This window comes from Drosophila innubila, assembly GCF_004354385.1.
Source record: "Drosophila innubila isolate TH190305 chromosome 3L unlocalized genomic scaffold, UK_Dinn_1.0 0_D_3L, whole genome shotgun sequence".
NCBI classification, from domain to species: domain Eukaryota; kingdom Metazoa; phylum Arthropoda; class Insecta; order Diptera; family Drosophilidae; genus Drosophila; species Drosophila innubila.
The window spans coordinates 14124079-14145701 of NW_022995376.1; the positions used below are offsets into that span (position 1 = coordinate 14124079).

The 21623-nt window shown below is 41.4% G+C and overlaps 4 protein-coding genes across 8 annotated transcripts; 3 read left to right on the top strand and 1 right to left on the bottom strand.

Moving 5' to 3' along the window:
- Nucleotides 1–1043: 1043 nt before the first annotated feature.
- Nucleotides 1044–6283, top strand: LOC117788896 (protein argonaute-2). 4 transcript variants are annotated; one of them, XM_034627832.1, is made up of 10 exons: nt 1044–1111; nt 1192–1254; nt 1627–1906; nt 2045–2408; nt 2466–2554; nt 2977–3595; nt 3910–4263; nt 4328–4990; nt 5111–5481; nt 5554–6283. In XM_034627832.1, exons 1-10 carry the CDS (start codon nt 1096–1098, stop codon nt 5642–5644), a joined length of 2910 nt encoding a protein of 969 aa, XP_034483723.1. In that variant the 5' UTR covers nt 1044–1095; the 3' UTR covers nt 5645–6283. The 4 variants fall into 4 exon arrangements, with proteins under 4 accessions (XP_034483723.1, XP_034483722.1, XP_034483721.1 ...); XM_034627831.1 differs by having other exon boundaries at nt 1627–1905; nt 2041–2408; XM_034627830.1 differs by having other exon boundaries at nt 1627–1893; nt 1972–2408.
- On the bottom strand, nt 6020–8795 carry LOC117788898 (T-cell immunomodulatory protein). The gene is made up of 2 exons (XM_034627835.1): nt 8513–8795; nt 6020–7907 (listed from the first exon to the last, which is right to left on the bottom strand). The coding sequence occupies exons 1-2, from the start codon at nt 8697–8699 to the stop codon at nt 6310–6312; spliced, it is 1785 nt and encodes a 594-aa protein (XP_034483726.1). The 5' UTR covers nt 8700–8795; the 3' UTR covers nt 6020–6309.
- On the top strand, nt 8032–10121 carry LOC117788899 (DCN1-like protein). Of its 2 annotated transcripts, none has more exons than XM_034627836.1 (2): nt 8032–8067; nt 9220–10121. In XM_034627836.1, exons 1-2 carry the CDS (start codon nt 8047–8049, stop codon nt 10066–10068), a joined length of 870 nt encoding a protein of 289 aa, XP_034483727.1. In that variant the 5' UTR covers nt 8032–8046; the 3' UTR covers nt 10069–10121. The 2 variants fall into 2 exon arrangements, with proteins under 2 accessions (XP_034483727.1, XP_034483728.1); XM_034627837.1 differs by lacking the exon at nt 8032–8067 and adding an exon at nt 8824–8960.
- Nucleotides 10122–12190: 2069 nt separating this feature from the next.
- LOC117786548 (microtubule-associated serine/threonine-protein kinase 1) lies at nt 12191–21501 on the top strand. The gene is made up of 10 exons (XM_034624866.1): nt 12191–13014; nt 13078–13574; nt 13867–14423; nt 14544–15798; nt 17148–17544; nt 17600–17931; nt 18024–19190; nt 19257–19587; nt 19649–20620; nt 20674–21501. The coding sequence occupies exons 1-10, from the start codon at nt 12324–12326 to the stop codon at nt 20868–20870; spliced, it is 6396 nt and encodes a 2131-aa protein (XP_034480757.1). The 5' UTR covers nt 12191–12323; the 3' UTR covers nt 20871–21501.
- Nucleotides 21502–21623: the final 122 nt, after the last annotated feature.

Below are 21623 nucleotides of genomic sequence, written 5' to 3' on the forward strand. Positions count from 1 at the left end.
ATCATATGACTACATTATTTTTTGGCTACAACATTTTTAACGCATAAAAAATGAGAAAATATTATAAAAAAAAATTGTAAAACATTTAATTGGTTGCTGTAATTGGGCAAAGTAAAAGTGCAATTCCAAATAAAATTGATACAACCATAACAACGACAAGAAAATATGATTTTTATTAAAATATATATGGGGCCACCAATATAAAAACTGTGTTTGGAGTCTTTATGATTTTTTTTTTTGGAAATTTGAAAACAAGCTGCACATATTAAGATCATTAAAGTGGTATTTTAGCTCAGTATACCAATACTCACTGTAAGCTTAATTAAACAAATTTATTCGAATTGTGGATTTTAAAAATGCCGCCACTCAATATCATTATAGTCGGTGTATCGGTGTTTCGAAACAAAACATTCCATTTGGAATTAAAAATATCGCATAATTATATCGATATTGATATTCTAGTCAGATAAAAATTGGGGGTATTCCTGAAACATATTCGGATTTGGTTGCGTTACAGGTTTGATTTCGCCGATCAGATGTTCACAGCTGCTCCATACAAAATGTGTAGGGTTTCGTTTTGATTTCATTTCGATAATATGAGAGACCGTGCATATCGATGACAATATTTGGCCACACTTGGCGTTTGCTCACATTTTATTGTGATTTTAAAATCTTTAAAGTTTCCTGCAGTTAAAGAATTGATAATTAAGTAGTAGTATAGTATTTATTCTTCATTAAGTATATAGGTGTCCCAGTTTTTAGATTTTAATATGTCAATTTATGTTTTCGCGCCCTTTTCTTAATTCCCTAAATCATTATCAAATCAGTGTGCAAAAAGGGTCGTTCCTTAAAGTGATTCCGATTTGCTTTAACCAAATCTAAATCAAATCCGAATCAGTTTCAGGAATACCACTTTTGCTGAAAAATATATCATCGTCAATAACCTATCGATATATCGATATGGCAACATATCAACAACTCCTTCGATTGAACTTATTCTGAACGATTCGACATAGAGACAAAGTCGACACGCAAAAGTGTATATATAGTTTCCGAATTTTGATTAAAATTTCAACTTAAATTACCAACAAAAAAATGGGAAAGAAGAACAGTGAGTACAAGCAGAGCACAACACAGACAATGTCTAGGAATTTAACAAGTTTTTTAATGAACACGCAATTGCAATTACAGAGTATAAGGAGGAGGCAGCGCCAGCTCCCCAGCAGCCGCAGCAGCAGCAACAACAACAACAAAGTGAGTGCAGTGCTGGTGAAATAGTGTGTGCACACACTTATATACATGTATGCACAATATATATACATATACATACTATTTTTGTGTGCGACTCGGTTATTCAATGGGCTGTGGAGATGCATACATACGTAGTATTCCAGCAAGTTCTTTAAGTTTCTATTTGTGGGGGATTCACACATTTCGCACCTGTAACTTTTTTACCCGATATCATCATTATCTTTATTACCTGTCTTTGTTTTTTTTTATTACATTGAGCAATATAGAGTTTGAATTTTGTTATTTAGGGGAATCACAATACTTGTAATTTGCACTTCACTATCAGCTGGCCACGTCATGCATTTTATTGGCTTATATTTTAAAATTACACTATAGCTCCACGTGCAGCCCCCGCACCCAGTCAGGCAGCATCCACAAGTGGTGCAGGTCAACAGCCAGGTGGACAGCAAGCTCCTCAGGGCCAACAACAAGGAGGTTGGCAACAAAGCGGACAACAACGTGCACAAGGTGGACAGCAACGTCCCCAAGGTCAACAGCCAGGAGGTTGGCAACAAAGTGGACAACAACGTGGACATGGTGGACAGCAAGGAGGTCAACAAAGCGGACAACAAGGCGGTTATCAGCAGCGTGGACCACCGGGAGGTCAACCAGGCGGCTATCAGCAACGTGGACCACCGGGAGGTCAGCCAGGCGGCTATCAGCAGCGTGGACCACCGGGAGGTCAACCAGGCGGCTATCAGCAACGTGGACCACCGGGAGGTCAACCAGGCGGCTATCAGCAGCGCGGAGGTCAACAGGGAGGTCAACAAGGCGGTTATCAACAGCGTGGATCACAGGGAGGTCAACAGGGCGCTTATCAACAGCGTGGCCCAGGAGCTGCTGCTCCACTACCACCGCAAGTAGGCACCATCCCGCGTGGCACTTTGGGAAGACCTGGTCAATGTGGTGTAAATTATTTGGATGTAGATATGAGCAAAATGCCATCCGTGGCATACCACTATGACGTGACTCTTACTCCCGAGCGTCCCAAAAAGTTTTATAGGAATGCCTTTGAAGTGTTCCGAGTTCAATTTCTAAACAATAAAATTGCTGCTTTCGATGGACGTAAATCTTGTTATGCTGTGGAGAAGCTGCCCAACGTCTCGGGCGAAGTGGAGGCAAGTCCTTATTGTTTATTCTTAAAGTCTATCTTACTATTAACTATATATTAATAGGTGATCGATCGTCATGGCCGTACCGTTCACTACACTGTTACGGTCAAAGAGACGGATAATTCCACAGTGGAGCTCAGTTCACTACACAAGTAAGTATGGCTGGGTCAGTTGATACCCAAATAAAATCATGTTCTATATCAAGCCATTATTAAATTTCCTCCAAAATTTGTATAAAAAAACAGCCACGAGATTAAAACCCAACAATTTATTATCTTAATTTGTTGCGCTCTCGTCCATAATTAAAATATAAGCTTCATATACTTTGATTAATACAATTTAAGAATTATATAGACTATGCGTTCATATGCATAATTTACGCAGGAATAATTGAAAACTAAAAAAAAGATAATTAGATAAAGAATATTCACAAAAAAATTACTTTGTGGGTAGATTTCACTAACCCACTAGCAAACAAAACAATAACTACTAATTATAATGACAAAACCAACATTCTGAAACAGTCAGATAATACTATACTGATTAAATGAATATTGTCTTAATGTATCTGCAGCTATATGAAGGATAAGATCTATGACAAGCCCATGCGGGCACTACAGTGTCTGGAGGTTGTACTTGCCGCGCCCTGCAACATGCGTTCCATACGCGCTGGTCGCTCTTTTTTTAAGACCTCAGACAATGGCTCACGTGTCAGCCTGGGTGATGGCTATGAGGCATTGGTCGGTCTCTATCAGAGTTTCGTGCTGGGTGATAAGCCCTTTGTAAATGTGGACGTTTCACACAAATCATTTCCGATTGCAGTGCCAGTGGCTGAATATATCACTTCACATGCACTAGGCAATCGCGTATCAGATCTTCGCAATTATACATTGACCGATGGTGATTTGTGGCGCATAATTCCCTTTATTAAGGGCATCAATATCGTCTATGAGCCACCAAAAAGCTTTGCAACGGCTCCTCGAGTCTACAAGGTCAACGGCTTTTCGGCCCAACCGGCATGTTCCCAGAAATTTGAACTTGACGGCAAAACAATGACTATTGAGGCATACTTTGCTTCACGCAACTACAAACTGCAGTACCCCAAGATGCAGTGTCTGCACGTTGGGCCTCCAGTCAAGAACATTTACTTACCAATCGAACTGTGCCGCATTGAGGAAGGACAAGCACTGAATGTAAGTAATATCGGGAATACCAGTTGTAGTCAGAAATCGCGAAGAAAAGTTTACAAAACATAATTAAAGTCGAAAGATAATTGATTCATAAAATTTTGAGAGCATCCAAGACATCTTTTTGATAGAGTATCATGGAAAATGATAAACTATTATTTGTTACATTATTATTTTATTTCTTAAATTTAAACGAATCAAAAACTAAACATTTTTTTCTAAAATTTTTATTGCAAACATTAAAAATAATATCTAACAACAAACTATTTTTATTTTACAACTTAAACATAATACGACCTTATCTTATATATTTAACACAGCGCAAAGATGGCGTCAATCAGGTCTCGGCAATGATCAAGTTTGCTGCCACATCGACCACGGAACGCAAGAATAAGATAATGAATTTATTGCAATATTTCAATCACAATGCTGATCCCACTGTTAGTCGATTTGGTATACATATTGCTGGAGATTTCATCACGGTCAGCACACGATGCCTCGCACCACCACAGCTGGAATACAAAAACAACAATTTTAAGGGGCCCATGAATGGGTCATGGTACATGGATAGATGTCAATTTCTAAAGGTCATTGAAAAGTCCCACAAATGGGCTATCTTAAATTGTGACAGTTCACGCATCCCCTACGGCAAGCTTTCTGAGATGGAATCACTAGTAAGTGCCATTTTTATTCTGCTTATTATAGTGATCATTCATTAATCAATTAATTAATTAAAAGGTTGTAAGGCAAGCTAAAAATGTCAACGTATGCCTTGAGCCGAAAGCGGATATACGCAATTTCAGGGACGAGAGAAACTTGGATGAACATTTCAAGGAGCTAAAGGGCAAAAAATATGATTTGGTATTTGTCATCATACCGACGCGTAATGGTCCCACATACGATGTTATCAAACAGAAGGCTGAACTCCAACATGGCATATTGACACAGTGCATTAAACAATTTAGTCTTGAACGTCGTCTAAATCCACAATTGGTGGATAACGTTCTATTAAAGGTCAACTCAAAGCTAAATGGTATCAATCACAAGATCAAGGATGATGTCCGTACTAAGCTATCCAATGTGATGTATTTGGGTGCTGATGTTGCACATCCATCACCCGATCAACGTGACATACCTAGCGTTGTCGGCGTAGCTGCATCTCATGATCTATTCGGAGCTTCATACAACATGCAGTATAGACTACAATGCGGCGGCGGTGGCGGTGCTCGGGAGGAAATTGAAGATATGGATGGCATTGTTACCGAACATTTGCGAGTCTATCATCAGTACCATAAGCGTTATCCGGAACATATTATTTATTATCGCGATGGTGTCAGCGATGGACAGTTTATGAAGATTAAAAATCTGGAGTTAAAGGGCATTTACGCGGCCTGTTCCAAGGTGAGATACTCGCAGTCCTAACAACCTATGACTAAGAATTCTAAAATAGTGATGACAGAGTTGTAGCATTTAAAATTGTAAAAGAAAGTGATTATAATTTTTTGTATTATTTATTTACAGCTGGGCATTAAACCCAAAATGTGCTGTGTGATTGTTGTGAAGCGTCATCACACACGCTTCTTTCCACTGGGTACGCCACATCCAAGAAATAAATTCAACAATGTGGATCCAGGCACAGTTGTCGATCGCACTATTGTGCATCCAAACGAGATGCAATTCTTTATGGTTAGCCATCAGTCTATACAGGGTACCGCCAAGCCTACACGTTACAATGTAATTGAGAACACTGGAAATTTAGACATTGATCTATTGCAACAATTGACTTATAACTTGTGCCACATGTTCCCGCGTTGCAATCGTTCCGTATCATATCCGGCACCGGCGTATCTGGCTCATTTGGCTGCCGCACGTGGCCGTGTCTACATCTCCGGGTCAGTGAAACATAAGTTCTTATGTGATTTAAGTCCATCCTAAGTGATTGCTTATTGTTTTCTTATTTGCAGAACTCGACTATCACGCTCGCCACAGGAAGAATACAAACGTCGTTTGATTAATCCAGAGTTTATGAAAATGAATCCGATGTATTTTGTGTAGAGATATGGCACTATCATAATTTTTACAAGCATTTCACATTTTTCTATATTCAAATAATCTCTTCGACAATTCAGTTAAATTTTCCTAGATCGAATTACCCAATACAAAATTATTAAAATTCGCAAATTGACCATCCGCTTGGCATTTGCTGCACTTCAGTAGGTGCTATTTATTCAGCATATTATCTAACCAAAGAATTCTTTGTTAAATTCCAAGAAACTATAGTTAAACAAATCGGATGATTGGGATATACAAATAAAAGTTCGATTGCTAAATTTAAATTAGGGATTATGAGCTAGGGAAATTTAACTGCATAATAATCCACTGCTACGTCAACTTTTTTAAAAACCGAAAAAAGAATGAAACGGCTTGATATAATTAATCATATTCATTGGATTTTTTTTTTATTTTATCACATGTTTTAAACTATATATTATACAATTATTATGCGCAATCCCAGCTGGTTCTAGGTACGGCTTTATTTTTTGAGATTTCAAAGTGTGTACATAAACATTGTGTAGAACCAACCTAGATTTGTTGTTTTTGCACAGTTTAAAAGAACTTAGGTATGTGGGAATATATGTTAATTACAAAACGAAAAATATAATAAAATAAAGCAACTGCTTAGTTGACAAAACACATTACTAATGTTTCCTTTAAATTGCTTACATTGCATCGAAATGGAATCTGTGTGACTCTTGCAAACGCTCCTGTCTATCCTCGCGTTTCTCTTTAATGTAGAGCACCAGTATGATGAGCACAATTACTAGACAAGTGCCACCTAGGGCTATGACACTCATTAAGATCAGTTTGCTGGGCGTTACAAAGAGCAACGCTTTCCAGTGCTGCGGTTGATCCAGTGGCTTGGGCACCACTATGATCTGCGAGTTGGGTATGAGCTGTGTCCAATTGTGGAACCTATTGTAGAGACCAACCACCAATTGATCCACAAAATTGGGTGTGCGACCCAAGCCAAAGCATGTGTAGGGCAATTGAAGTGCAAAATATGATGATTGCGGTAACTGGACACTGCTGCCACTTTGCTGATCACCATCCTGTGTGGTTGTGCTATAGGTAATAATCGGACCAGGAAGATTGCTGCCATAGGTGAGCTTCTTGCGGCCCAGTGGTGTGCGAGGTGTGGGATTCTGGGCATTAACCAGTCCAGTAAGCACAATTACTTTTACAAAATTGGCATCATAGTCGAGTGTGTTACGAAAAGCGAGTGGGCGATAATTTCCATTTGATTTCTTTTCAATGAGAATGACATCAAGGACACCATCCTGGTAAAAGTCATAGAAGGCACCTGCTACTGTATTATTTCCCATGGGTGCCAGGGCATTCCAGCGTACCTCAAAGGTGCGCTTAAAATTCTTGCTGCACGTTTTGCAGGCTACATTTTCCAATAGAAACGTTTGCATCACAGGCTTGGCCACACTCAACGGCTGCAGTGTGACCAGCAAATCTGGATAACCATCTAGATTAAAGTCTCCACTTCGTGCTGTAATGGTCTTTAGATAAACATCATCCGCCACAGGGGGCACAAATGCCCAAAGAACACCCTGCGGATCCTTAAAATTAACATGTACATCGTTGAAATCGTTACCATCGTGTACGAATATCGTTGAATTTCGGCAATTTTCCTGTACGCAAAAGGGTAACACAATATTTTGCACTCCACGCAGCTCAAAGTCCATGAAAACTGCTTGACCCACGGCATAGTCCTTAATGCCAATCAGCTGCAGTGGAATCGCCTGCTGATAGCTGAAATTCTCCTGCCCATCACGCTCGTTGACAGCATACCAAATCTCGTAAGCATTATGCGTTTGCAAAAACAGATCGGCCAGATAGTCGCCATTCAAATCCAAATACGCATTCGCATTGGGAATGCTTAGAGTTTGGGTTGTGCCACCAGTAGGCATCGCTTGATGCACGGCCCTTGGCGGATCGCGTTTGTTATTAAATATCCAGAAACATCGGGTCTTATTCGTATCCAAACCATACAAATCGATAATCATGTCTCGGTTAAAGTCAAGAGCCATTACTTCGCCAAATGTTTGAATGATTGGCTTGTCTGAACAACTCAGTTTGGTGGTGTTGCCCCAATTGATGTAAACGTCGTAGATGCCATTTCCACTCTGCACATTGACCAGCACATCCATCAGTGCATCACCATCAAAATCTCCAGGTATTACACTAACAATAATCTTATTATTATAATAGCAAATGGGTCCAGGATGTAGTAGGGGTTCCGTATCAGCACCTGTTTATCACAAAAATCACAGGAAACTTTTAAATTAGTATCAATAGTACGAAATCATCAATTCAAAGTAAACTTTTTTCTGGCAAAGAACATAATTTAAGTTGTGATATATTTAAATCTGCTCCACTGGACTCTTAAGATGAATCTATCTGGTGAAAAGGTAATTCAAAGTTTAATTTCTAAACGATTAATGGAAAACTTTAGCCCTTAATATTATATATGGGTGATCCTACTACGGCTTTCTAGATAGATTCGCTTATGCAGACAGACATTCGTAATTACCATGTTTATAAGGCAGCTAAAATCAATTTAACAAAAATCTCGACCACACTTTTTGTCAAGTATTTATAACAGTCTTATTAAAAATGAAAAAAAAATTTAAAGCGATGTACTACAATTTTAAATATGGAGGAGTTCAAATTTAAAAAATAGTGTTTATAAGTGGAGTGTAACTGATTTCACGATTTCACTTAAATCGTCATAAGCTGTGATATAAACTATGCAAATGATGATATCCCACTTCAAAGTGTTGGAGTTAAAGCTCTATTGATTTACACAACTTTAATATATCCTTAAAGCTAGCATCTTTGCCATTACGAACATACCAAAGAGTATTTGAAGCGTTTTTCTTTTGTCCCGTATGACGAATATGTCCGTAAGTTCATCGGAATTAAAGTCGCCAAAAGCTGCCACAACGCCTTCCTTAATATCGCCAAATACAATGCTTGTAATGTCGCTGCCGTGGACAACGACAGCGCATAGCGCCACAAGAAGCAGCCTAAAGGAATGCATATGGCTGTTTTATGCGTCCTTTTACACTAAATGTTTTCGTCTACTTTGTTTTCTTATTATTCACTGTTGTTGTTTTTGCTACTCTGAAAATCAATACTGAGTCAGATGTAAGTTATCGATAGCAATGTGGTGCTGCCATATCGATGCGAATAATCGATATCTAAGGCATCTCTGAGTTTCGTTGGTCGAAACAAAAACGCAGAGAAAACTTTGATAATATTTAGTAAATAATAACAAATATAATACAATAAATAAACCATGGTAAGTGCAGAAATTTTATTTAACATGTCAGTAAGAGCTTGCATTGATTGCGAATTTAAGCACAGTGGCTTGAGTGTTTGTTTTGCTTGCCAACGGTGATATGGTGATGCCTTCTTCTTGCACACAAGCGCCAGCGCACGCACAAATTGTTGTTGTAGTTGCTGTATTTATGCAATTCGTAATTACTGTGACTGTGTCTGCAAATATATATGTACTTATGTATGTACTAGTCATCCACTAATATTGTTGAATTTTGCAGAATAAACTAAAGTCAAGCCAACACCGTGACAAGGTGAAAAAATTCATTTCGCTAACACAAACTGGCGAACAGACGGCCATTTTCTGCCTGCAACAGAATGATTGGAAAATGGATTTGGCTAGCGATAACTATTTCCAGAATCCCGAATACTATTATCGGGAGCTAGATCGCAAGCGTATCGAGCAATTGTTTATGCGCTATCGGGATCCAAGTGATGCTCAAAAGATCAGTTCACAAGGTGTTATACGATTTCTAGAGGATTTGGAACTCAGCCCAGACTCGAAACTGGTGCTGATCATTGCCTGGAAGTTTCATGCTGAAGTACAGTGCGAATTTTCTCGTGATGAGTTCATTAATGGCATGTGTGACCTGGGCACAGATAGCATTGAGAAGCTGAAGTCGAAATTGCCATTACTGGAACAGGAATTGAATGATGCGGGCAAATTTAAAGATTTCTATCATTTTACTTTCAACTATGCAAAGGATCCGGGTCAGAAAGGCATTGATTTGGAAATGGCCATTGCATACTGGTGTATAGTGCTCAGTGATCGCTTCAAATTCTTGGGCATCTGGTGTAAATTTCTCGAAGAGAAACATAAGCGAGCCATTTCAAGGGACACTTGGAACCTTCTCCTGGACTTTGCCACCAATATTGATGATCGCATGAGCAACTATGATTCAGAGGGGGCTTGGCCAGTGCTTATTGATGATTTTGTCGAATGGTGCCAAGAGAATAATCATCTTGCCGCAGATCAGCAGCACACGCAACAACAGCAGCAATCGTCGTCCCAGAAGAACATATCCAGCGCTTACCAGACCTCGCATAGTACAAATATGAATTATGGCTAACGATCGTTGCTTGATATATATATATATATACCTATATTCTCATTAATGATAAATTTTTGCTTTTTATTCAGATTATTTTAAATAATGATGATAATAAGCAATGCGAATTAATTTACATTTCTCTATAACAAAAAAGAAAACGTAATAAACAAAATTAGTAAATGTACAAAATGATTCCTCATTTTTTATTCAAGTACAAATAAATATTTAAATAATCGGATATTAATTGTTCGTCGCTGAGTTCGATGATTTAGTCGATACACATTGAGCGATATATCGCTGTGGCTACTATCGTTTTCACATTTCTTATCATCCCCAACTCAGTTAGTCGGGTGTGACCGTATCATATAAAAACCAATTGATAATTTTACAACGATTTTTCGTCGCTCTGGTTGCTTATTAAGATCCATATTTAATAAATAGTTGTTTGTTGTTGTGCGTGCGGTGCACGTGAGTGTGCGAATCCGCGATATTTGCTGCATATATCATGTAATGTGCAAAATATATAAAGTGCATGTAACGTGTGTGTAACAATCAATTGTTGCCCCACACTCTCTGTTCGAGTGTGAGTGGGACCAAGAGTGCGTGTCTGTGCATTTGTATGTGTGTGCGTGTGCGTACAAGGCAGTCAGTGGGCAGCCCACAAGGAGACCACCGACCAGCACACACTCGTACTCATACACACACACACGCCCTGTGTTTGGAGCACAACAACAACAAGGATGTATTCCCTTTGCTTTTAAGGTGTGAAGCAGTAGCCGCTGAATGACAAATGTATGTGTCACTGTTGTTGTTGCGCCTGTGAACGCAATTAACTCGACTTTTCCTTTATTGTGCGCCAAATCCTTCAAGTATGCCCCCAACTGCCCTTGACGCCACGAACCACACCACTTGGCAAAGTGAAAACATAAAACAAATTCAATTATCGTACGAGCAAAATTTAAACAAATACAGTGGGGGAGGCAAATTTATACGCACACACAGTAAGAGAGAGGGAGAGAGAGACAGGCACAGTTATGTGTATATATGTGTGTGTAAATAAGTGACACTAAAAATACATACATAAATAAAATAAAAACAAACTCAACACTTAACTGATAACCGCAGACCAGACGTCGTCGTCGTGACTACGACAACTACCGATCCGTAGCCGCAAAAACAGTAGACGTTCTGAGCACCTTTCTGTATACCCTACACTCTGTGCCTACACTCCCCACCCTCAGTAATTATTGCCAGTCCATGGTGTGCTGTTGCGCCTTTTGTTTGTAATTACAGTAATTCTCATATATGTATGTATATAAATTGTTTTGTGTATATACTCGCGTCATTAAATTAAATTTGAATGAATCGGTATATATGTATATTATTTTATATAAATATATTAAAGGTATTCCCACAAGTAAAATTTGGCTAATGTTTTCCAAGAATTTTGTGACACTGAATAGCGAGTTTATACGACAGCTTAAGTCGGTTTTAACGAAATCGAGTAAAGGTATTTAACAAAGCTTGCTTTTTGTTACAAAAACTTAACTAGTCATATGCCAAATATTGAATAAGAACACAATTGAGTGACAGATATAAACAATTTTGATTAAATCAGGTTTAGCTGCCTTACTATAGTATATGCTTAATTCTTATGCATTATCGTGCAAAGTCTCTATTAGCTGAGATTGTTCAGAAACAGCCCAGATTAACTATCAAATTGGACAAATTGCGTATAATAAAATAAAAAAACACATGTGCAACAACATTTATATTATTTTTACCTTGTACATGTTAATTTTTCAAGTCAATAAAGTTTAAAAATAGCAGCCGTGCGAGCACTTTATTTGCACACTGTATATTTTTGTGATCACTCTTTCAGTAGCTGAACTATTTTCTTTATCTATGTATGTATTTACATATATACATATATGTATATTTACATATATTGAAATTTCCATTGACGTGTGTGAAAATGAAAATTCAACAAAAATAAAAATAACAAGAACAAACAAATTATTTCAAATTTTTAGTGTGTTATGTGTGTATGTGTATGTTTATCAAATCAATTGCCAGTGTCTGGGGCGCTTGGAGTGACATTGTTAGATATACGCTAATTATTCTTTTTGGTCACTTACAGCAGCAACAGCAGCCATGCCAAGTCGCAACAACAGCAATAATAATAGTACATTTATCAGCAACTACAGCAGAAGCAGCAACAACATGCAACAAATCTGTTAAGCGTTCGCGTTCAGCAAAGCAGAGACAAGATCATGAGTCGTCAGGAGACGTTAGCGTCTACATCAACGACAGCGTCGTCGTCATCGTCGTCGTCGTCCACGTCCTCGTCATCTACGTCCTCATCAGGAGCGACAAAAACCACAACAACAACAGCAACAACAACAACAACCAACCCAACATGCAGCAAGAAAATCTCCACATCAACACCACAAAAACGCGACGAATTAACACAGGAGCAGGAGGCACAGGAGTTCATCAATCGCAGCATTGCCAGCGAAATTGATGCCAGCGATGCGAGCGCCATTTGTGACTTGACCAATAGCATCAATAGCAGCAGCAGCGGCGCCAGTCCAGTGGCCAAACGTCAATTAAACTCGGGCAATCTGTCTCGCATACGTCCACAGTCCAGTTACTCGGCACGCGTGCTCATCTTTGATGATTCCGATCAGGAGGCAGCCGCAGCTGCTGCAGCTTTAACAGCCGCCACATCCGTCTGTTCATCCAATGCGAGTGGCGTTGAATTGCTGCCCGCATCGCCAGCTAAACTTGGCATTGATAATAGCAACAATGGCTCTTCGCTAATGCGTAATCTCAATCTGACCAAGAGCTCATCCGGCGGCCTGTCGGGCAGCTCGAGCTCGCTACACTCACGCGGCTACACGGCATTGTTGCGCAAGATCTCCTATCAGCAGCACACCAACTCCATGCGCGCTGTTGGCAGCGGTAAGTTGGCAAAGAATCTGGAAACTGAATTTTTATTAATTGATTTTCTGTTGTGTTTCATAGAAGCATCCAATTTGCTGCGAATGCGTCACTCCTCGCTGGGAAAGTCGGCGCCCTGTCTGACTGGCAACTATTTTCGCCATGAGCTATACAATCCACCGGCGCCTCCTGTGCCAACTGCTGCATCATCGGTGGCTCCGTCAGGCCTCAATATATCGCGCTCTGGCAGCGGCATTGCCCTGTCCAAGCATCATCATTTACATGGTGTGGTCATGCGTGGTTCGGCTTCGGGTAGCGGTGCTGGTAGCTCCGGTGGTGTGGCTCATCATCGCCTGAGCTTGGTCACCAATGCAGCCGCTGTTGCCGTTGGCTCACGTGCCCACTCGCCCTATTCGGCCAGTCCAGCGGACAGTCCACGTCTCAACTCGCCCATGCCCTTTGCATTTGCGCCCATCAAACGCATCGCCTCATGTCGCGGCGTCGTTGACGGCAGACGCTGGTCGGTGGCATCATTGCCCTCCTCGGGCTACGGCACCACGCCAGGCAGCTCTAATCTATCGGTAAGCAGGTTTAATCTTCAATAATAGCCATTAGAATGTTCAGCTTAATATTTAGTGATAGTGAAAACTCCAAACAAATATTATGTGGTAGTAAAAACTTTAAATAAATATTTGGAGGTAGTAAAAATTAAAAAATATGGTAGTGAAAATTAGGAATAAATATTAAGTAGTTGTGAAGATTGAAATTATATATTTAGTGGCCGTTAAATGTCTCACCTAAACATTTAGAGTAGAGGAAAAATTCCAAATAAATATTTAGTTGTTCATTTGTACATTTTGTTTTGTTTTTCAGTCTCAATGCTCCAGTCAGGAGGCGCTTAACCATTTGACGCACAACATTCCACCTGGTCATGAGGATGCAGCCGCTGTTGCCGCTGGCGCCTGTTGTGCGGAGCATTTGAAGCAGCATTGTCCCAAGCATTGTGCCCTATTGCTGGCCACGCACAATACACAACCACAGCATGCACCAAAGCTCGGACAGGTGCAGCCACAACCATTGAAGCCACCGATCGCTTGCGTTAATTGCTGTGCCGATCTAAACGTCGCCTGCAGCGGCAACGGGAGTGGCAGTGGAAGTGGGAGTGGCAACAACAGCGCCAATGCTTCAATGACATCCATGCCGGGCAATGCAGGCGGCCGCTTGTCCCCCTATTTTCGTCCACGATCGCGTTCGCTGTCCAGTCCATCGCGCTCACCCGTTGTGGACAGCGAGATTGCGGTCATGAATACGCTTTATAAGGAACGCTTTCCCAAAGCAACGCAGCAAATGGAGGAACGTTTAAAGCATTTCATCAATGAGAACAAAAGCGCTGCATGCAACAGTTTTCGCGACTCACAACCAATTGTGCGGTAAGTATTACCACAGTCAATCAGGAATTGCAAATAAGAGCTATAAGCTTAAGCATAAAAAACATAGTTTTCTTATACAAAAAAAGGTTTCCTTACTAATGTGGAGGTCTCTCTTTTCAGTTTTGTGCATCATCAGGTATTGGAAATGGCACGCGATTGCCTGCACAAATCAGAGGCTAAGCTGATAACCGCACAGTATTTCTATGAGCTGAGCGAGAATTTGGAGAGATTGCTGCTGGAGACGAAGGAGAAATCCCCGGAGGCTGCTGCCGAATTGAGCGGCGTAATAAAAAAGTTGCTGTTAATCATTTCACGCCCAGCGCGTTTGTTGGAATGTCTTGAATTTGATCCGCAGGAATTCTACGAACTGTTGGAGGCTGCCGAAGGACATGCCAAGGCCATGCCCGTGATTAAGGCCGATATACCGCAATACATTATACACAAGCTAGGCCTAAATCGCGATCCCATTGCGGAGTTGCAACAAGAGCTTCGGGAGACGCAACAAGCTTGCGCAGAGCAGGTGACAGGAGAGAAGCTGCTAGAATCACAACCTGGTGCATTGCTACTCAATTCTCCGCTGACCTGTGCGGCCAAACAGTTGAGCAGCCTGACGCTCGATACGATAACTTTGGATGGTGCGAACTCTGGGGGCAGCGGCAGTTGCACACCACAGCCAATGTTGCCACAACAACCGCCGCAGACACCGGTGGCTTGTGATGGCCAGTCGACGCCGAGTTTTGCATTGGCAATAAGCCAACTCAACGCATCATCAGAGGCAGCTGCTAAGCAACAGCAACAACAGCAGCAGCTGCAGCAGCAACAACAACAACAGCAACCGTTGCCGCATGAAAATGACTTTGACATTGCCAAGCTGATCTCAAATGGCGCCTATGGCGCTGTGTATCTGGTGAAGCACAAGACGACACGCCAGCGCTTTGCAATGAAGAAAATCAACAAAAATAATCTCATATTGCGCAATCAGGTGGAACAGGTGTTTGCCGAGCGTGATATATTGTCGTTTGCGGACAATCCCTTTGTGGTTAGCATGTACTGCTCCTTTGAGACAAAGAAGCACCTATGCCTCGTCATGGAGTACGTCGAGGGCGGCGATTGCGGCACGCTGCTCAAGAATATCGGACCGCTGCCAGCAGACATGGCACGCTTTTATTTTGCCGAAACAGTATTAGCCGTTGAGTATCTGCATAGCTATGGCATTGTCCATCGCGATCTCAAGCCGGACAATTTGTTAATCACGGCCCTGGGTCACATTAAGCTCACCGATTTTGGTCTCTCCAAGATGGGTCTCATGTCGTTGGCTACCAATTTGTATGAGGGCTACATTGACTCGGAGACGCGACAGTTTTCCGATAAGCAGGTATGTACATATGTTACGATATAAAGAGGGGGGACCCCAACCATAAACATTTAACCATGGCTATAATGGTAGAAAAATAACAAAAAATCTCTAAATGAAATTTGAATACAGAATGAATTTTGAAGCCAAACCATGATCAAAATGACATTCTGCTTGAAAATCGGTTTAGTTTTGACAAAGTTATGACGTTTTGAAGTTGATCAGACATTGGATCTTGTAACTTTACAAGTCCAAATTTTTGTTTATTTTGACATGATTTTTTACAGAAAAATGAAACGTCTCAAAATCAAATTTAAAGTGTTGATTTATACTAATTACGATATAAGGAGTTGATTAAAAGTAAAAACTTGAGATTTAAAATTTTCAATTTTAAAAATTTCAAAGGGGGTACCCTTACCATCAAAATCGAATTTTGGCAAAAAATAATTTATTTTTTTAAATGAATAAAATTTGAATGCAGAATGAGTTTAGAAGCCAAACCATGATCAAAATGACATTCCGCTTGAAAATAGGTTTAGTTTTGACAAAGTTATGACGTTTTGAAGTTGATCAGACATTGGATCTTGTAACTTTACAAGTCCAAATTTTTGTTTATTTTAACATGATTTTTTACAGAAAAATGTAACGTCTCAAAATCAAATTTAAAGTGTTGATTTATACTAATTACGATATAAGGAGTTGATTAAAAGTAAAAACTTGAGATTTGAAATTTTTAATTTTAAAAATTTCAAAGGGGGTACCCTTACCATCAAAATCGAATTTTGGCAAAAAATAATTTTTTTTTTAAATGAATAAAATTTGAATACAGAATGAATTTTGAAGCCAAACCATGATCAAAATGACATTCCGCTTGAAAATCGGTTTAGTTTTGACAAAGTTATGACGTTTTGAAGTTGAACAGACATTGGATCTTGTAACTTTACAAGTCCAAATTTTTGTTTATTTTGACATGATTTTTTACATAAAAAGGAAACGTCTCAAAATCAAATTAAAAGTGTTGATTTATACTAATTACGATATAAGGAGTTGATTAAAAGTAAAAACTTGAGATTTAAAATTTTCAATTTTAAAAATTTTAAAGGGGGTACCCTTACCATTAAAATCGAATTTTAGCAAAAAATAATTTTTTTTTTTAAATGAATAAAATTTGAATACAGAATGAATTTTGAAGCCAAACCATGATCAAAATGACATTCCGCTTGAAAATCGGTTTACTATAAACAAAGTTATGAATGTTTGAAGTTGGTCAATCATGATTGGATGAGACAGAGCTGTGCAAGGGTATTAAATCTTTGGCGTGCCGAAGATGATCTTTCTTTCTTGTTGCTTATTTTCATATTATCCTCCAGGTGTACGGCACTCCCGAGTATATAGCACCCGAGGTGATTTTGCGACAGGGTTACGGTAAACCCGTTGATTGGTGGTCCATGGGCATCATATTGTACGAGTTTCTCATTGGATGTGTGCCATTTTTTGGTGAGACCGCTGAGGAACTGTTTGCACATACCGTAAACGATGACATCGAGTGGCCCGATAGCGAGGATTGGCCCGTGCAATCAGAAGCCAAGGACATTATATCACAGCTGTTGCAGCAGAATCCGCGAGATCGATTGGGCACTCAGACCGGCGCATTAGAGGTGAAGGAGCATTTCTATTTTCAGGGTATGGACTGGAATTCGCTGCTCCGACAAAAGGCTGAGTTTGTGCCGCAATTGTCACACGAGGATGATACCAGCTATTTTGACAGTAAGTTGCCCGAAATATACGTAATAATTGCATATTAAAAAGTTATTTTCCATAGCTCGCATGGATCGCTACAATCACGATCTTGGTGGCGAGGATACCGATGATACTGATGATACGCCCGTCTTTGGCAGCTTCAATTCCTATACACCGCAATATCGGAAGCAGCATTATAGCTGGTCCCGTCACGCTACAGCAACAACAACAGACAGCGTCAAGGCGACGACAACGATGACAACGTTGCCATCGCGTGCTCAGGAAACAGCCCCAACATCGGCAATGGCGACGACAGCTGCAACGGGAGCGATGCCCAAAGTCAAGCCATTAAATGCGGGACAAGAGGGCGTGGTTAACAAGTTCTTGAATACGCCGCAATTGCGTAAACTGGATGTAAGTAGAGAAGAATGACGTTGGCGTACAGAATTTTGTCTTTTATTTTCTTAAATTTACTGAAATCTAAATGTAATTCTCTTTTGTCGCAGCTCTCGTCCAGCTGTCTGAAGGTGCCCTCCACGCCGGATACGGAATTCTTACCGGAACTGCTGCACAACGTGACCATTGGCAACGATGCTGAGCTGCGTATGCTCAAGCATTATTTGCAACAGCCAACGCCTGCTGCGGTGCGTTTGCAGCAACGTCACAGCATGCCACCGAATACAACGACTATCATTAGCACACCGGCAACACCGCCACCACCGACACAGTCGTCGACAGCAACGCCACAGCCGACGAGCGTGAGCAGCTTCTCGCGCAGCACACCAGAGAGTTCGCAAACGGACAGCGATGACTTCTCGCCGCAAATCAATCGAAAGCGCAAGGGTGTCTGTGCCCGTGATATATTGCCACGCTTTTCCATCTCCATCGAGGATGAGACCATCAGTGCTGGCAGCTCCTCAACGGAGAACATGAATATACGTGAACAATCGCCATTGGCGCTGCACCATCAGCCAAAATCTATGGACGGCAGCTGCAGCAGCGGACCCTCCTCCTTTGGTGTCAAGCATCATCGTTCGCGATCGATTGTCAAATCCGCGTCAGCGTTGGGTCTTTCCCTAATGTCCTCGATGGATAACACACAACTGGCAGCACAGCTGTGCGGCATTCAATCACCTGGCAGTGCTGGTGGTGGTGGCAATGGTTCGAGCACAGCCAGCTCAAGGGATACGTCGCCGTGTCGAGAGCTCTCGCCGCTGGTCACCAATCTCAAGCCGCCTATCATCATACGTCGCGGGCCACGAGGATTTGGCTTTACCGTTCACACTATCCGTGTGTATTATGGCGATACGGACTTCTATACCATGCATCATCTGGTCATGGCCGTCGATGAGGGCAGTCCAGCATTTGAGGCTGGTCTCCGGCCTGCCGATCTCATAACCCATGTTAACGGCGAGCCTGTACAGGGTTTGTTCCACACCCAGGTGCTGCAGCTTCTTCTCAGCGGTGGTGAGCATGTCACCCTACGTGCTACACCGTTGGAGCACACAAGTATTCAGAGCGGTGGACGTAAGCGTGACCTCATGCAAAGCAAGTTGGCCAAGAAGGGCCTCAATCGTCAGAAGAAGCAAACGAAGCGGGAACATGACAAGAAACGTAAGACTTCATTGTTCCGACGCATAAGCAGCAAACGTGCCAATGCCGAGATGCAACAGGTGAGTTGCAACTAAACAAATGGATGGCAATAGAAATCTGTTTTATCACTATTTGTATTATTGCAGTACTCGGCTGGTACCAGTTCACCCACCACACCCCATGCGCGCAATCTCTCACCGCTGGACTCTTCGTATCACAGCAGCAGTTGCTATCAATCGGCAGCCAACTCCTCATCTCAATCCACTTCACCCTCTTCATCGTCACCCAACACGCCCACCGGTTCAAATAGCAATGGCAATGGCACTGCAAATAGCAATGCAACTAATACAATAATTTCTGCACCGGTCGCTGCTTTGAGCGTGCAACTGCCACTGCCGCCGTCCAGTCCAGTTGTCCTGCTACCACATGTGGGTGCTGTTGTTGGCAATAGCGCTACATCTGTGGGTAATGTGCCAGGTGCGTTGATTCACTTAGGACAGAGAAGAGCATTTTATATATTCAATCATTTCTTATTTAGTTTCACCCACTGGTGTCGTGCCGCAGTTATATCAGCGCCCGTCGACGTTGCATGGTCTAAAGCACAAGCTGCACGCGGCAGCCACAGGCGCTGGCGGATCAACAGCCAGCGGAGCAGCTGGTGGAGGCCTCAAAACACTGCACACTTCGAGCAGCAACGCGTTGCCCAATCGCCGCAAGTCTGTTGGCCATATTCCACTGTCACCACTAGCGCGTACTCCGTCACCTTCACCGCTGCCATCGTCACCAACTCGATCTCCATCGCCATTAGCCTTTCCGCTGGTGGGTCACCAACCTGGCGCCTCCAATACCACGCAATCGTATAGTCCGGGCAGCACGTTACCCACGCTTCAAACAGCCGTGAGTGCTAGCAGCAAGAAGGCGGGATTCGCACGCACTAAATCAGCGGAGCCAAGTTCACCACTATTGCGTCGCGCATTGTCGCCTGATCGACTGCATCCACGTAGTGCCGAGACGAAAATATCGCCATTATGCTGCTCACCGCCCATTAAGCAGCAGACACAGCATCAGCATCAACGCGTGGTTGCAAGCACTTGGCGACCATCAGCAGGTGGTCCTGGAAATGGAGCTGGAGTTGGAGTTGGAGCTGGAACTGGTGTCGCACAGCAGCAGCTGCAGCATCAGCCGTCAAGTAACAGCAGCTCTGAGGAATCACAAAGACAGACAACAACGACGTCAGTGGCTGCAACAGGAACAGCATCAGTTGCAGCTGATAATCAAACAACGAACAATGTGGTGGCAATACCCAGCAGCAGCTGTGAGCTCTTGCCACGCATTGCAGAGGAGAAGGATTCGCCTACTAGTACACAGGACAGTAGCAGCGTATCTGAGGGATTTATGCCGGCTATTGAAGAGTATGCGGAGGGTGAATCATTGTCGTCGCCCACACAAACGCTGGAAAAGCCGTCGTCCAAAGAACAACAGCTGGATAAGCCTAAAAAGGTCGAGCAAGGTAATTCTACAGCTCCCAAGTTTAAACAACAAGCTTACCAGTTTCTATTGCAGCTAAATCCGATGCGTCCAAAAAATCTTCGATTACAACGACAAGACCATTTGGCGTTAGTGCTGTTCCAATAGCTGTGGGACGCAAGGAACCAATGGCAATAACAACAACAACAACAACACCATCAACAACGGCAACTGCAGCTACAGCTACAGCAACAGCAACAAGCGCAACTTTGTCTGCCAAGCAAAAAAAGTAGCGCCACAGAAATGGATGTTTGTGTTTTAAATTTCATGTTTAGCGTTTTATCTTAATGTGCAACGTAAATATTTACAAACTTAAAGGAACGATAGCAAGGAAAAGGAACAAGATAGCCGCAGGAGTTTGATAACTGTATTCAAGGGATTGTATTGAAAATATGGATAAATGCGTTCTTTGGGCAACACGAAACTAAATTAGCAAAAAAAAAAAAAAAAAATAGAGAATTGTGAAAAAATACTAGTAGTTTGTAGTCTCGTATCTAACAAATTGCATAATACTTATTGTAAATTAGTAAAGAATCTAAAAAAAGGAAGATGAGCAAGATATTCCAGTAAAACCGAAAGTACTAGGAATGTATGTAAGAGCGATAACACACAATTATGAACATTGTATTTTGTATATATAAATGTATAACATTAATAGAATTAACGTTTAGTAAAAAGAACGAGAACGCCAAAAAAAAAAAGGATAATGAATGCGCCGTGCTGGTAACAATTGAGTGAAGTTATGCTAAAAAACGTACATAACATAAAGCTTCTTGCTCAGTCTAATACTTAGGCGTTTTTTGCGAATCTATAATCTATGCCGAATTCAATATATATTATATTAAATAAATGTTATATGTGTGTATGGGAAATACTTTTTAATTGACGTATTTGAATATTTGGCTTTGTGACATTATTAAGCGCCATAACGATAAGTGTGATGAAGCTTGGTCACACTGTTTGTCGATAGGCATTGCAGTTGCACT

Excerpts from the sequence above, each read along its gene's own strand:
- LOC117788896 (XM_034627830.1), top strand. Across the intron at positions 1,255-1,626 it reads GCAGCAACAACAACAACAAA|CTCCACGTGCAGCCCCCGCA; the intron begins GTGAGTGCAGTG and ends ATTACACTATAG. Across the intron at positions 3,596-3,909 it reads AGGAAGGACAAGCACTGAAT|CGCAAAGATGGCGTCAATCA; the intron begins GTAAGTAATATC and ends TATTTAACACAG.
- LOC117788899 (XM_034627836.1), top strand. The coding sequence starts at position 8,047 with ATGAATCTATCTGGTGAAAAG. Across the intron at positions 8,068-9,219 it reads TGAATCTATCTGGTGAAAAG|AATAAACTAAAGTCAAGCCA; the intron begins GTAATTCAAAGT and ends TGAATTTTGCAG.
- LOC117788898 (XM_034627835.1), bottom strand. The coding sequence starts at position 8,699 with ATGCATTCCTTTAGGCTGCTTCTTGTGGCGCTATGCGCTGTCGTTGTC. Across the intron at positions 7,908-8,512 it reads AACGCTTCAAATACTCTTTG|GTGCTGATACGGAACCCCTA; the intron begins GTATGTTCGTAA and ends TGTGATAAACAG.
- LOC117786548 (XM_034624866.1), top strand. The coding sequence starts at position 12,324 with ATGAGTCGTCAGGAGACGTTAGCGTCTACATCAACGACAGCGTCGTCG. Across the intron at positions 15,799-17,147 it reads GACAGTTTTCCGATAAGCAG|GTGTACGGCACTCCCGAGTA; the intron begins GTATGTACATAT and ends ATTATCCTCCAG. Across the intron at positions 19,191-19,256 it reads CCAATGCCGAGATGCAACAG|TACTCGGCTGGTACCAGTTC; the intron begins GTGAGTTGCAAC and ends GTATTATTGCAG.